Source organism: Elgaria multicarinata, chromosome 4 (assembly GCF_023053635.1).
Source record: "Elgaria multicarinata webbii isolate HBS135686 ecotype San Diego chromosome 4, rElgMul1.1.pri, whole genome shotgun sequence".
Lineage (NCBI taxonomy): Eukaryota > Metazoa > Chordata > Lepidosauria > Squamata > Anguidae > Elgaria > Elgaria multicarinata.
Window position 1 is genome coordinate 46,349,974 of NC_086174.1, and position 15,040 is coordinate 46,365,013.

At 42.1% G+C, this 15,040-nt stretch overlaps 1 protein-coding gene across 1 annotated transcript in view; it reads right to left on the reverse strand.

Annotated features, from left to right (window-relative positions):
- DNAH8 (dynein axonemal heavy chain 8) overlaps positions 1–15,040 on the reverse strand; it is a 154,984-nt gene that overhangs the window by 112,947 nt on the left and 26,997 nt on the right. Inside the window, exons 18-22 of the mRNA XM_063125403.1 lie at positions 9,126–9,270; positions 6,278–6,393; positions 3,770–3,876; positions 1,600–1,699; positions 402–588 (exon numbers count right to left, since the gene is read on the reverse strand). Of these exons, the coding sequence (XP_062981473.1) occupies positions 402–588; positions 1,600–1,699; positions 3,770–3,876; positions 6,278–6,393; positions 9,126–9,270 (655 nt within the window). The remainder of the gene's footprint in view (positions 1–401; positions 589–1,599; positions 1,700–3,769; positions 3,877–6,277; positions 6,394–9,125; positions 9,271–15,040) is intronic.

Below are 15,040 nucleotides of genomic sequence, written 5' to 3' on the forward strand. Positions count from 1 at the left end.
ACTCATTGAAAGGACTTGAGGCTAGTACTGTAAGGAAGCTGAATCCTAAATAAAACTCTCTCTTTAAATGTGTCTAAATGAGTTTCCTGACTTTTATGAAATCCATGAACCAAGGTGGGTTTGGCATGTTGCTCCACAATGACCCGTGTGCAGGGATACACAATTAAAAAAAATGCAATACTTCCAAAGTGTGAGAAGGCAGCTGCAATTTCACTTATCACTTACCTAAGAGCAACCTATTTAAGAGCCAAACTCTACTGAACACAGTGATACTTATTTCTACATGAACATGCCCAAGATTACGCTGTTAGTCTCTCCTAGGTCAAATATGGTTATAAAGAACAGGTTTTTAGAAGCAATGGCATTTTTATAAAGGAAAAGAAAAAGAGAAATTGTCTCACTCTCTTCTTTTTTCAGCGCTTTCCCTCCTATCATGCTAGGTGTTGGAGCAATGCTGCTTTCCAGGTTGGTGTTAGATCTTAACAGATGCTGCTGTCCCCAGTGTGCCACACCACGGCTTACATCCAGCGTCAACTGAATCAGACGATTGATGGCTTGCTGTATATCATCTAAACTAGGCACCATTATCTATACACAATACAAAGATTTATTTATTTATTTATCTATCTATTGCATTTTTATACTGCCCAATAGCCGAAGCTCTCTGGGCGGTTCACAAAAAAATATTTATTTATTTATTACATTTCTATACTGCCCAATAGCCGAAGCTCTCTTTCAATTAAACACAATGCAACTCAAAACTCAAATGCAGAATTGGTTCTGATGATCACCTGCCAACTCACTTGTGTACAAATAGGCTCATACAAGTGGTGTACTCATATGAACCTGTAAAACATCAGAACTGCAAATTCTCATGAGATTGCAGCATCTCTTCCATAAATTGGGGGTGTGCGTGTTTCCTTCCAGACGGATGGTACCTAGCGCAACCAATCAAAAGACATTGCATAGTTATGCTGTATTTTCCTCCTTAAAAGGTTTTTTTGATGTGTGGGTGGAAACAAAAACGGCAGAAGAAGCAGTAGGAAAACATAGATTGGTTTCAAATTGAAGATATCCCCCAGACCCCCTGTAGAATTCTGTAGATGAGACAGAGTGACTGCATGTTAAAAGCCTTAACTGGAAGCACCTTGGAAAATAAAAGTTGCACTGGAAGAGGTCTCAGGAATCAAAATCTCATGTGAGAGTGCAGGTCTATTACTCATAAGTAGACTGTTCAAGTTGTCTTTATTTTTATTTTATTTTGCTAAGACCTGATTGTACACTGACTGTAGTTCCTCTCTACACTTATTTAATTGTATGCATGAAATTTATATTTATATATTCTATTTGTGTATTTACTATTCTATTTTCCCTATTTTCCTTCTTCTATTTCATTTTGGTACCAGACCAGCACTCCAGCAAACAGATATTCTGTTGTATATTAATCATCTGTTGTATATTAATCATCTGCAGGTTTTGTGTATTGCACGCTTCCTCATCCAAACCTTCAATAAACATGTTAAACAGAATTGCACAAGTGAAGATATTCAGAAGAAATTCACATCTTCTTACATCTTCTTCATTGCATAAATCACTTACCACATGTGGAATAGCTAAATGCACTTCCGCTTTTAGAAATGAAATGATGTCTTCAGGTTTGGTAGCTGTCTGAGGAAGATAAGATGGTCGACCAAATGAGCTGGAACTGGGGAAAAAAATCAGGATTATATTAGGTATTAAACTACACACAAAAACATGAGAGGGGGCCATGCCGGAAAACTCCTTGACTTCTCAGAGAGTTTCGTTTCAAGCCACATCATCAATCCTGTGGGATAAAAGCCCTTCCCGCTGGTTAAGGGGTTATAGGTGTATTCATAAAGACATCACAAGACACCCCCTAGACCAATCACAGGGCAGGTTGAAAATTGTACTAATGGGCACAATTCCCTCCCACACAGTCCTCTCTGATATGGAGAGGGAATTCACATAGTCAAATCTAGGACCATGCAGAAATGCTGACTCAGGTGGGAGTCTGGAAGGGCGGGGAGGGGGTGTTCCAATAATGCAGTGACCATAAAACTGCCAGGGAATGGATCTCCCAGAGTTTAATAAAAGAGAGGGCCTAAAATTATTCCTTGGTACTGAAGACTCCATAAAGGCGTGTTCATTATTATTATTATTATTATTATTATTATTATTATTAATTTATATAGCACCATCAATGTACATGGTGCTGTACAGAGTAAAACAGTAAATAGCAAGACCCTGCCGCATAGGCTTACAATCTAATAAAATCATAGTAGAACAATAAGGAGGGGAAGAGAATGCAAACAGGCACAGGGTAGGGTAAACCATGCTGCTTAACCGCAAAAGGGTTGATGGAATGCTTAGCTGTGGTTAATGGTGTCGTCTGACTTGCATTTTACCTTACCATGCACACCTGTAAACCACATTGTGGTCAGCCTCACTAAACACGTTATGCAGCATGGTTAGCAGCCAAAAATTTGGTTTAAAGTGTCGTCTGACATGTGTCTGTGGTTAATGGGCCGAAATCATAGAGCTCCTAGTACAAAGCAGCCAAAATTGCCCTGGCCACTCTAGCCTATGGGCTTGATCGCTGCTCCAGCCTGCTGCTTGTTTGTAACGGGCGCTGTGGCTGCCATTTTACTTAATCGACTCCGTTTCTGTGCAGTACATGGGAAGATGCCTTTTTTTACTCCCCAAACCCATACTGATCTACCCTTTCTCTTACCATGTTGAAGTGCCGTTACAACGTTGCATTGAAGCATCTATGACGTTAAGTGAAATGGCGGGTGCAACTGCCAGGCGTCTTAGCGCACGGGCTACTGGGATATGGGGCAGAGCATTTGGAGGACTCAGGTGCTCATCTAACTGCATTATTATTATTATTATTATTATTATTATTATTATTTATATAGCACCATCAATGTACATGGTGCTGTACAGAGTAAAACAAGTGGTTAGCGTGTGATTAAGGAACACTTAACCACAAAAGGGTTAACGTTGCCATCTGCTCGCGTTCTGCATGTGGTTAGCTTTAACCACAGCTGAATAAGCTAACTACAAAGCACTGAATGTCGTCTGAACGGGGCCAAAGAGTCAGTTAAATGGGCCGAAGAATTCAGCTGGAATTGCCTTATTTGTTTTCTTCTGCTGGTAGCAACCAAAGAGCCAGTGTTTTTACAGGCAAGGGGGTAAAGAGGAACATCCACATCATTGAGGTTTAGAGCATGGATAGACAGGGCAATATCCTGGGGATGGCCCTGGGATCATCCCTGTGCATCCACATGATGCACAGGGGATCCGGGGGGCAGGGTGGGATGATCCCTCGCTTGCCCCAGGAGAGCCAGGACAACTTTAATCCCAGCTTTTCCCAAGGTCTTGGGATCGTCCTGAGACCACGGGACGTGTGGGCAACCATCCCAGTTTGTGCCCAGTTCCTCGCAAGTAAATGCAAGGAGCTGAACATGGGGCATGGAGCTCTTCAGGAGCTCCGTGCCCATCGGGTGGGGGGGGACAAGGGTTTTTTTAATTACCTTTTTGAAGGAGCGCTCCTGTGCTTGTCTTCAATTTTTAAAAATTGGCAGCTGCGATGTCCTCCGTCCTTCCGGGACATCATGCGCCACGTGTAGATTGAGGATCTCACAATCACCATATCGCAAGATCCTCCCCCTCCACCCCCCTGGTGCAGACATGCCCTTAGTAACATGAGATATCAGTCTGCATTGAATTTGCTTTTACCACATACCTTGAAACAAAAACCCTTTTTTTAAGAGCATCCAAGGATAACCGAGTAGCTTTCTGGAGGCTGTCCAACAATTGATGACTAAAATATGCAACCACCTCTTTGCATTCCTGCAATTAATAAAAGTAATAGTTTAGATGCCTGTGAAAATACTATCTGCCCAACATTTCATCTTTCTACTCTTTATTTCACCAAACCAACTGGCCAGTTTCCTGTTTACAATTGTGTAGGCCACAGGGAAGTCTTATGAGAAACAAAATGAGATTTGACTCAGAGCCTTCAGACATAGACAATACAGTAAAGACTTACTTCCAAGGTCTACCCACTGAACTCAGAAGGATTTGGTTTATAGTCATCAAGCATAGGACTGGGATGGAAGCATCCTACTGCACTGAAATAGGCAGTGACTGTTCTGAACCAGTGCCTGGGCACGGTAATGGACTGGATGAGGGCTAACAAACTGAGACTCAATCCAGACAAGACGGAGGTACTGTTAGCGGGTGGTTCATCTGTCCGGCGAGGTGATGTTTGCCCTGTCCTGGACAGGGTTGCACTCTCCCTAAAGGATCGGGTCCGTAGTTTGGGGTGCTCTTGGATCCAGAACTGTCACCTGAGGCACAGGTGAACTCAGTGGCAAAGAGCACCTTTTATCAGCTCAGGCTGATATCCCAACTGCGCTCTTATCTGGACAGAGATAGCCTAGCTATGGTAATTCATGCTCTGATAACCTCTCGTTTGGATTACTGCAATGCGTTATACGTGGGGCTGCCTTTGAAAACAGTCTGGAAACGTCATCTGGTACAAAACTGGGCAGCCCGCCTATTAACAGGGACTGGCCGGTGAGACCATATCACGCCAGTCCTTCTACAACTTCATTGGCTGCCAGTCCAGGTCCAGGCCCGATTCAAAGTGCTGGTACTAACATTCAAAGCCCTAAACGGCTTGGGGCCAGGTTATTTGAAGGAACGCCTCCTCCCATATGTGCCTGCCCGGACCTTAAGATCATCCACAGGGGTCCTTCTCTGTGAGCCCCTGCCAAAGGAAGTGAGCAGGTGGCTACTAGGAGGAGGGCTTTCTCTGCTGTGGCACTCCGGCTGTGGAACGAGCACCCCAGAGAGATTTGCTTGGCGCCTACAGTGTACTCCTTTCGTCGCCAGCTGAAGACTTTTTTATTTTCTCAGCATTTTAACACTTAATTTAACTTAAATTCTATTTTTAATCTATATCAATTTTTGCTGTGTGGTTTTAATCCTGGTTGTGCTTTTATATTGTATTTTGTATTCAAGTTTTTAAATTGTTGGTTGTTTTTATGCTTTTCATGGTTTTAATTTTTGTGAACTGCCTAGAGAGCTTTGACTATTAGGCGGTATAAAAATGTAATAAATAAATAAATAAATAAATAAATATAAATACATTAATCAAACGTTTTTTAAACATAAGAAAGAAGTTAAGAAACTGGAAAGTGTACCACTTTTGTCAATCAAATGTAAGTGTTTTTAGCATTTGTACCTACAGTACAAATCATGAAAATGTAATAGAAAAGAAAGCCAGAAGGCCATAGTTGTGGTATGCATTTGTTTCTTGTTGCCAGCATATTGTGGTTCTAGCCCTAGCAGCTGAGGTCATCGACAGGGCCAGTGCCAGACTATTTTGCACCCTAGGCAAGGCGAGCTACTTGCATGCCCCCCCACCCCAAATGCCAACTTCGATTTTTAAGAACAGATGTTTCGTAGAAAAAATAAAAAGCACAAAACTTGAACTTATAATGTTTTTTCTTAAAACAGCTAATTTGTATAAAACTGCGCCCCTCTGAGGTCTGCGTCCTAGGTGGCTGCCTAGTTGGCCTAATGGTAGCGCCGGCCCTGGTCATCGATACAAAGGCCTGGGGTGTGCCATCAGGCATCTGTGGTCATGAAGTCTTTGGCTGAACTGATATGTAACAAAGTCAGTTGAAGGTTCTTAAGATGTGCTTGAAGGACGTAGTGTTCACTCCAGCTGTCATCCACGCTGCAATGGGCATGGTGGGAAGTGAATCACAAGAGTACTTTAATGCCAATGTGTGAAAGTTACGGAACTAACTAGATGTGATGATAACAGGCGCAGGTTTTAGAACATGGGACACCATCATATGGATATAAAGCATGAGCGGAAATGGGGGCAACTTCGTAAAAGAAGGGATGGGAAAAAGGAGGCCAGAAGTAAGCCCGACCAGGAGAAAAGAGGGAAGGAGGAAATGCTTCAGGGGAAAGCATGATTGCGGGGAGATTTCAGTGCACCTTTCTCACTCAATCCTTAACCATTTTAAATCCCACCAGCAGGAATGTCATTACATTGTTTTGCAATTTGTTTAATTAAAGCATGATTTCAGTACAGTGAATTATATAATGGAAAGCAAAACTACATTGAAAAAAATTCCCATATATAATTTTTGCAACAGTTTTTGGGATTGTTTTCTGTTCAGCAACAAGTGTGCTCAGATGTATATATCCTTATTCATTAGCAAAGAAATACCTTCTTAAACTCATCTTCCTTCTCACTGTCCTCAGCTTCATCACTGCTCAGTATAACTGAAGATGCAGGAGTGACCTTCTCTTCGGCTGCACTTCCAAATACTACATGTTTCCCTTCTATTGGAAATAAATATAAGAGATTCCATTCAATCAATAGTGCTATACACATGGTGGGGGGTAGGGATAACACCAGCATGACCTACCATTGCCTCTACCCATTATTCATTCAGTCCTCTTTCTGAGTCGTTAGCACAGCTAGGGTCCCACATCATGACAATCCAGAATTCAATAATCCATGGGTTAAATAAACCATGGGTTAGCATTTTGTGCAAACCAAGTCTTATTCTAAACAGGCCTAATTAGTACATTTCTAAGACACAGATTGGGGAAATTAGACTGTGTAAAGTACAGAGGAAGAAGTACTAAGTAAATGGCAGAAAGGGGGATTGGATGCCAAGGGAAGGACAGATGCTGGTGAAATAGTGGAGCTCGGGGGTGTAAATGGATAGATTTAGATAGATCCTGAACTCCTGTCCCTTGTGTGTCATGTCTTTATTAGACTGTAAGCCTGAGGGCAGGGACTGTCTTTTTTGCTAAGTGTAAGCTGCTCTGAGAGCCTTTTTTGGCTGAGGAGCGGGGTATAAATATGATAAATAAATAAATAAATAAATAAATTTAGAGGAAAAAGAAATAAAGCATGAGACAGTAGCCATTACTTGAGTCAGAGATGAAAGAGTACCTGGAAAACCTTATTTTCAGATTGGGTGCCAAAAATGGTAAAAAATAATAATAATGCTGTGCATGCAGACTATCATTGGTCATCTCTGTTTTAATTTGAATTTGCAAAATGTGGGACATCAGCCCCACAAAGTCTGGTAACCCTTGTCAAATGTGTTATCCAGGAAAAAACAAAGGACAGTATCCAATGGTGCTCTCAAGGTAACAAGTTATCATGGTGAGGATGGGGAGAACAAATGAAGGCTAAACCAGTACTAGGGGGCCCACAACAATTTGGTTAAAAATAGATGGAGATGGAGAGCCTTGCCAATGGAGTTTCTCCTAAACATTTCCCAATTAGATTGGAGATTTAGTGCTTACTTGAGATGGTTTGGTAGCCATTTCCCCACACCTTAAGCTCACATCTTTGCCACCAAGAAGAAGAGCACAGGCCTCAAGAACAGCAATTTACATGTGGGACGCAAGCCTCTGCCAGGCGTTGCGCTGGGGCTAAAGAAACAGGCGAGCAGACATGTGCCACATACAGAACCTGGCATTGGGTTCAATGGACGTGTTACCAGGGGGTAAAGCTTTCTCTCTCTAGGTGTACAAATGAAATGGATCTCTTCAGGTAAATGAGGCAGTTCTAAAATGAAAGTGTAAGGGACTTCTGGCTCACTATCCATGTGCTCGAAAACAGTCAAGATGAGCAATAGTTAAAAGCCTAATCAGACCCTGGGTTCATTCTTAGAGCTAAGACAAACCAACAGGGTGGATATCAAAGCAGGAAGAGTGGAAAGTAAATAAATGAGTGCCCAAACTCCAAGGCAGTTATAGTGTTTCATACAAAGAATACAAAAGCTTGATTGCTTGGGATCTGGACCCAAGCTGGATCAGAAACAATGGGACAAAGGTTTGGTTCTGACTCCTGAATACAGGGTGCAGAGAGGCTTCTTTGCCTCTTGATTGTTTACATGTGGCTAGCTATTCAAGGTAAACTACCTTAGCACTGAGAACAAAAGAAGTTATTAAGAGTATTTAGAGTGGACCTTGTAAAAACTAGTAGGTAGGTGAGAACTCTTCAGGATTGCATCATTTTTACCACCAGGGCTTTTTACTGGGTAAAATAGGTAGGTAGTTAGTGGGAGCAGGATACATAGGCAAACATTCACAGGAGTTCCCTGGTCAGCGAGCGACCCTCTCTTTAATTAGATCAATACACAGTTATGTGTTCTGGGCAGCTCTTCACTAGACAGCTAACGTTAACTGTGAAAATTTGGTACTTTTCTGCAAGAGCACGTAATTTGTCAGTTATGCCATTGCGCTATGAATAATATTTAATTACTTCCCATTTCTGAAATTAGCTTGTTGTGCCAGCTAATGAAGGTGAATAAAACTAGGAGACACAGACATATGCAGCATGAATAGACATCACATCTAATGCTAATAAGAGTTTGGTTTGATATAAATGTCACTGGTATAGATGACACTGCAACACCATCCAAAGAGCTGCTGGACAGGTGTATTGGTAGATTTGTTCTTAGCACTGCGGAACTCTACTCCTGCCACTTTGTATCTGTCAGTCATCTTTGAATGACACAAAAAGGCTTATTCATCTGTCCAGCTTCCTGAATTTGTTCACTTTGTTATGGTGTTGTTTCTTTGCTGATGGAGTTAACTGCAAGATACCCCTTCCCTGCCCCAGTTATCCTTCCTCACTGTAGCCGCTACAAGTTCATAAAAAAAACTAAGATTTTTGATGAACTTGTAGGGAGAAAGGCTCCTAACAGTGAACTGCTGGTGTAATGTACCATGCAGTCGGGTTAAACAGATAGGGAAGAAGAACAAGGGGCAATAACCTGCAAGTTCAAGCAATCAAGTAAATTAGCAGCAGGGTGAGTACTTCTCGAGAAAGTGTAAGCAAATATTGCTTCTTCGAGTGCAGTAAATTCCTGTTTTAATTATTGATCGTAAGGATTCCTCTAATTTTATGCAAACTAATTGCACATATACCACAGAAATTAAATAGAGATGATGGGAAATTTCTATAAATACTGTAAGAAATTGTATTTTGCATCCCTGAAAATTTCACGCAGGCATTCTTGATTATGGAGGCACAAATTAATGAATACCTTGTGTTGGATATCTTCTTAGTGGTGGCCTTTTAACACGCTTAACTTCATAAATTTGCTCAAATAGAGAAATCAGTTCCTGTACAGCATCTTCTACATGTCTGCTTTTGTTGTTTAATATTTCAGCCCATTCCCTGGTATGTACCTGTTCATGATATATAATAAGTATGTTTACTATATTGTAGTCAAGAAAGAAAATGAAAACATTTGAGCAGGGATGTGAAGTCCATTGCTTGATAATGTTATTAATGTTTACTAGTATCATATTACAGTAGAAAATCTGTTTTAAAATGCATTTATTACTTATAAATGCACAGAATGGCCTTTTTTTGCACTTTAATTTAGACTTATATAGGTAGCTTCTGAGGATTGACCAGGAATAAGTTTTTATGCATTTATTTATTAAATTTATATCCTGCGTTTCTACCAAAAATAACACTCAAGGCAGCTAACAAAATATAGATAATAGATATTCTTGAAATACGCTGGATATGTTTTTTTAAAGGATACTTGCAATGAAATCATGTGAGGATTGGATTCCCATGGAGGCTCTGGAGATTTATCACCATATAGTGGCCTTCTCCATCATGGAAGCTAAGCCCAATATTGAACTAATCTTTGGGAATCCTTAGATTACTAACACATCTCCTTTTGTTTCACCCAGGAGATGTGAAAAACACTGATACCTAAAATAGGAGTGTCTAGAATTTTGATCAGAACTTCACTTAAGTCTACAATTTCCTAACTATAGGGTCATGTTTCAAGGCCACTGAGCAGCCTACTTGAATGGACAAGTTAATGCTGCTATGGACATCAACAAATTCTCACTCTTCTGGTGGAAACATCATCTGTCCTAACAGGTAACCTAGAGTCTAGATCAGTCACTCAAGCTTATTTGCCATGTTCTTTTGGATCTAGCTGTTCCAAGTGTCAGAGATGTCTGGACTCTGCACATCCAAGCCAGAGTTCTGAGACTTTGAGCAATTTCTCTAGACAAATTTTGATATCCAGCATTTTAAGACAAATGTTGTGATTTAGAGTGAACAGTCATGGGGGGAAACAATAATGCTGTCACTGTACACCCTGGTAGAGAAATGCAGTTCATCTAGTGGGGAAGTATTAAAAAATATAGAATTTTTTAATATGATACTTTAATGGTTCAGAAGAAAGCTTTATCATACAAATATCTCAAATTATTTATATTTTACCTAAATTTTACTATATTCTAGTCAGCAATGCTGTAAGATAGATAAATAGATATGATAGATAGATAAGCAGACAGGCACCCAGATACACACACACTGTGATGTGACGAATAAGGATGTGTGTTTATAAAAACATACTTAGGGTTGTGCGATGCAGGGAATTCTGTTCCATTTAAGCCCAACAGGATTCTGGTAAGTGGTGGCAGGCGGCAGCTGATTTTCCCCCCAATTCTGGAAATATTGTGCTTTTTTTTCAGGTTCTGGCATTTGCACAAATTTGTAGTTTGTGCAATTTTAAAATTTGGGGATCTTGAAATTTGTGCAAATGGTAAGTTTTTGAAAATATTTTTATTGGCAATCTTGTGCAAGTGCACATGACTACAAGTCTGCCTGTCCACTATGTAGCCCCAAAAAGGCATGTTCCCCTTGTCAATATCCTTGTCAGTTTCATTCTCTCCACACCCTACTTGGTTTTGATCAGCACAGCCATATTCCCTAATTGTCAAAGAAGGACAGGTTGCTTACCTGTAACTGTGGTTCTTCGAGTGGTCATCTGTGCAGACACACATATGAGCTCTGCGCCTACGCGAAGCCCCGCTTCGGGAATCTTCTATAGCTAAGAGGCATTTTGGGCGGGAACCCCTCCCCCTCTACTGCGTATATGCAGAGGGGTTCCCGCCCAGATTCCCCAGTTCTTCTGAGACCTGAAGGCCTCGTCTAAGGAATATAGACACCTGTAGGTGTTTCTGAAAAAATACTAGATAAGCATTAATAATATTTGATGGACACCAAGAGGGGAGTATTATTATTATTATTATTATTATTATTATTATTATTATTATTTTTATTTGTATCCCGCCTTTTGCCCAATGCTGGGCCTCAAGGCGGGTGGGTTGTGTGACTGCACAGATGACCACTCGAAGAACCACAGTTACAGGTAAGCAACCTGTCCTTCTTCTTCGTGGTCTCTGTGCATCACACATATGGGTGATTAGCAAGCTTTTACTCACCGGAGGAGGGTTGGTGTCCTTAGGTGAATACAGATGACAACACTGCCCTGCCAAAGGAGCAGTCGGATCTCGACCTGACGTCTAGTTTGTAGTGTGACACAAACGTCATTGGTCGAGCCCATGTTGCTGCCGTGCATACCTTGCTACAATGAAAGGCAGATGATGTTGAAACAGCTCTAGTGGAATGCCCCTTGACTGATGCTGGAGGTTCCAACTTCTGAAGCTGGTATGCCAGAGTAATGCATTGGACCAACCATGAAGAGAGTCTCTGAGATGATACTGGTAGGCCCTTCTTGTTCTCTCCATGACATACGAAGAGTCGTTGCGATCTTTATAGAAAGCTAAGGCCCTTCTAACGTCTAGTGAGTGTAAAGTTCTTTCTAAGGTAGATGAAGGAGAAGGAAAAATGGCAGGTAAAATAATGTCTTGGTTAACATAGAAACTAGATACAACCTTTGGCAAAAATTGAATGTCAGGGCAGAGTACCAAGATGGAACACTAGGTAAGGCTCGTCTATTCTTAGTGCACATAGTTCACTTGCACGTCTTGCAGATTTGATTGCTATTAAAAATACCACTCTTAATGTGAGAAGACGCAAGTCCGTGGTAGCCAATGGTTCGAAAGGTGGCATTGAGAGTGCATGTAGAACCACGGATAGACTCCATGATGGTGCAAAAGTCCTTACTGGTAGATTTAAATTCCATAGGCCCTTTAAAAACCGTTTAACTGTAGGGTGTGAAAAAACCCTGAAACTGTCAATGTAATCATGGAAAAAGGAGATTGCTGCCAAATATACTCTTAAAGAGGAAACTCTCAGGCCCGTCAACTAAAACCAATAAAAAGGACAGGATCTGATGGACGGAGCAACTTGTGGGTGAAAACCCTTTTCCGGATGCAAAGGCATTAAATACAGACCACTTCCTATTATAGTTTGTCCGTGTGGAAGGCTTTAGTGCCGCATCCAAAACCGTTTGGATCTTAGCTGTTAAGTCATTGTCTGCTACTGAGGGATCAGTCTCCATACGGTCATATGAAGTGTGTCTAAGTCTGAATGATATATCCGACCTTGATGCTGGAAGAGAAGATCTCTTCTCATTGGTAGGTTCCTGTAGAGACCCCGCGACCTGTTCAATAGTGTCGCGAACCAATTCTGCCTGGGCCACCAGGGTGTCAGAATTATGCAGTTTGTGTTGTCCTGAATAATCTTGGCTAATATTCTCATTATTAGAGGAAATGGGGGGAATATGTACAGGAAGGAGCAGTTCCATTTGTAGAGAAACGCATCGCCTAGTGATCTTCTCCCTATTCCTGCCCTGCTGCAGAATAGGTCGCACACTGTGTTGTTCTGTATTGCAAAGAGATCTATTTCTGGTTTTCCCCAGATCTGGAATATCTTCCTGATGACCAGGGGATGGATTCTCCACTCTTGGACTACTGATGCATGCCTGCTGAGGGTGTCCGCTAGTGTGTTGTCTAATCCCGCTATATGAACCGCTGTGAGGAACACTCGGCGTCAAATGCACCATTCCCATATGTGTATGGTAAGTTTTATCAAGGGTGGGGATTTTGTTCCCCCCTGCTTGTTGAGGTAGAACACGACTGTCGTGTTGTCTGAAGTTATTTGGACATGTCGGTTGGATATTTCCGTCTCGAACGCTTTGAGTGCTTTCTGGACTGCCAGCAGTTCGAGATAGTTGATGCGTGCTTTCTTTTCTTTTGTTGACCAGAATCCTTGTACTTTTAAGGAGTTTAGATGAGCTCCCCAGCCATTGCGGGAGGCATCTGTTATGATCGACTTGGTTGGCATCGAAGGTTGGAAAGGTACTCCTTTTGTTAGGTTGTGACATTTCGTCCACCATCTTAGGGATTTTATCATGTTCAGTGGTAGAGTAAGGATGGTACGTCTGGCATTCTGTAGAGGGTTAAATAGTTTGTTGAACCAAAGTTGTAACCTTCTCATTTTGAGTCTTGCAAAGGGCACTACCATGGTCGTTGATGCCATCAATCCTAGTAGCCTTTGTATTGTATAGGCAGTTGTTATTTGTTTTTTTATTACTTGGATTGCCAGATCCTTGACAACAATGGTCCTGTCTAAGGGTAGGAATGCTTTGGTAGTGTGTGAATCCAGGATTGCTCCTATGAACTTTATGGTTCTGGTTGGAGAGAGTGTTTATTTGTTTATATTTATTAGGAGCCCTAGCTGAAGCATAAGATCGCAAACATGGTGTATATGCTGTTGAAGGGTTTGTTTCGAATCTGCTACCAAGAGCTGGTCGTTGATGCAAGGGTGGATCTGTATTCCTCGGTTTCTGAGGTGGGCACAAACCACCGCAATACATTTCGTGAATACCCTGGGGGCTGTTGAGAGTCCAAAAGGTAGTACTCAGAATTGGAAGGCTTGATTGCCGATGATGAAGCAGAGGTAACGTTGGCTGTCGTGGTGAATGGCTATATGGAAATAAGCATCCTTTAGATCGATAGAGGCGAACCATGAGTGTTTTGTGAGGAGTGGTAGTATCGCAGGGAGGGAGACCATACGAAATTTCCTTGGTGTAATATAGGTGTTTACATCCCGTAGGTCTAACATGGGACGGATTCCTCCATCAGTCTTCGGAACGGTGAAGTAACGAGAGTAAAACCCCCGCATTAGTTGTTGTTTTGGCACTGGTTGTATTGCTCCCTTTTCTAATAGTGAGTGGACTTCCTGTTGTAGAGGTGCAGATGGTGTAGTTCTTTTTAGGACCCCCGTGGGTGGTAGGGAGTCGAACTCTATCTTGTAACCTCTCTCGATTATAGAGAGCACCCATTTGTCTGAGGTTATTCGAGTCCAGGCCTCCATTGATATAGAGAGGCGGTTGCCAAAGGGGGTACTCATCTTGTGTAAGGTGGGGAAGTCAAAGACGTCGGTTCTGCTGATAGTCTGGTTTACGGCATTGGAATTTGGATTTTGAGGATGGGAACTGTCTCTTTCCTTGCTGGGATGACAGTGGTTGTCTAAACTGTTGTCTATCAGGTTGGTACCTTACGGTGCTGGTGGCTGGTTGTCTATACCACCTTCTAGGTTTAAACTGTTGTTGTTGGGTTGTGCCTATTCCCATTTTTCTTGCTGTCACTCTAGCCTTCTGGACAGTATCCATCGCCTCGTCTGTTGTTGCATTAAAGAGGCCTGTACCATCACAGGGAAGACTCTCAATTCGGGTTCTGGCTTCTTGGGAGAGACCCGCTGATCTAAGCCAGGCATGTCTCCGTAGGGCTACTGCCCCTACCATGGTTTTTGCTCCACGATCTGACTGGTGCTTTGCTGTTGCAATCTGTTGTCGTGCCATGCGCGTGGCCTCAGAGTGGAAAACCCTAGCCAGCTCCCTTTGGTCATCTCCTAAATTTTCGCATAGCAACATCATTTTATCCCATAAGAAGAGCTGGTACCTAGACATTGTAGCCTGGTAATTCGACACTTTTAAACTTAGGGATGCTGTAGAGTAAAATCTACGCCCCATTAGGTCTAGGCGCCGGCCCTCCTTGTCAACTGGCGCGGTGTGCAGTCTCTGTGATCGACCTTGCGCTGACGCAACTATTATTGAATTAGGCTGAGGATGCGTGAATAGGAACTCGGCATCCTTTTCGAAGACTCTGTACATATTATCGAGGCTCTTTGAAGATGGTTGGAGCGCTGCGGGGTCCTTCCAGTGGTCCTTGACCG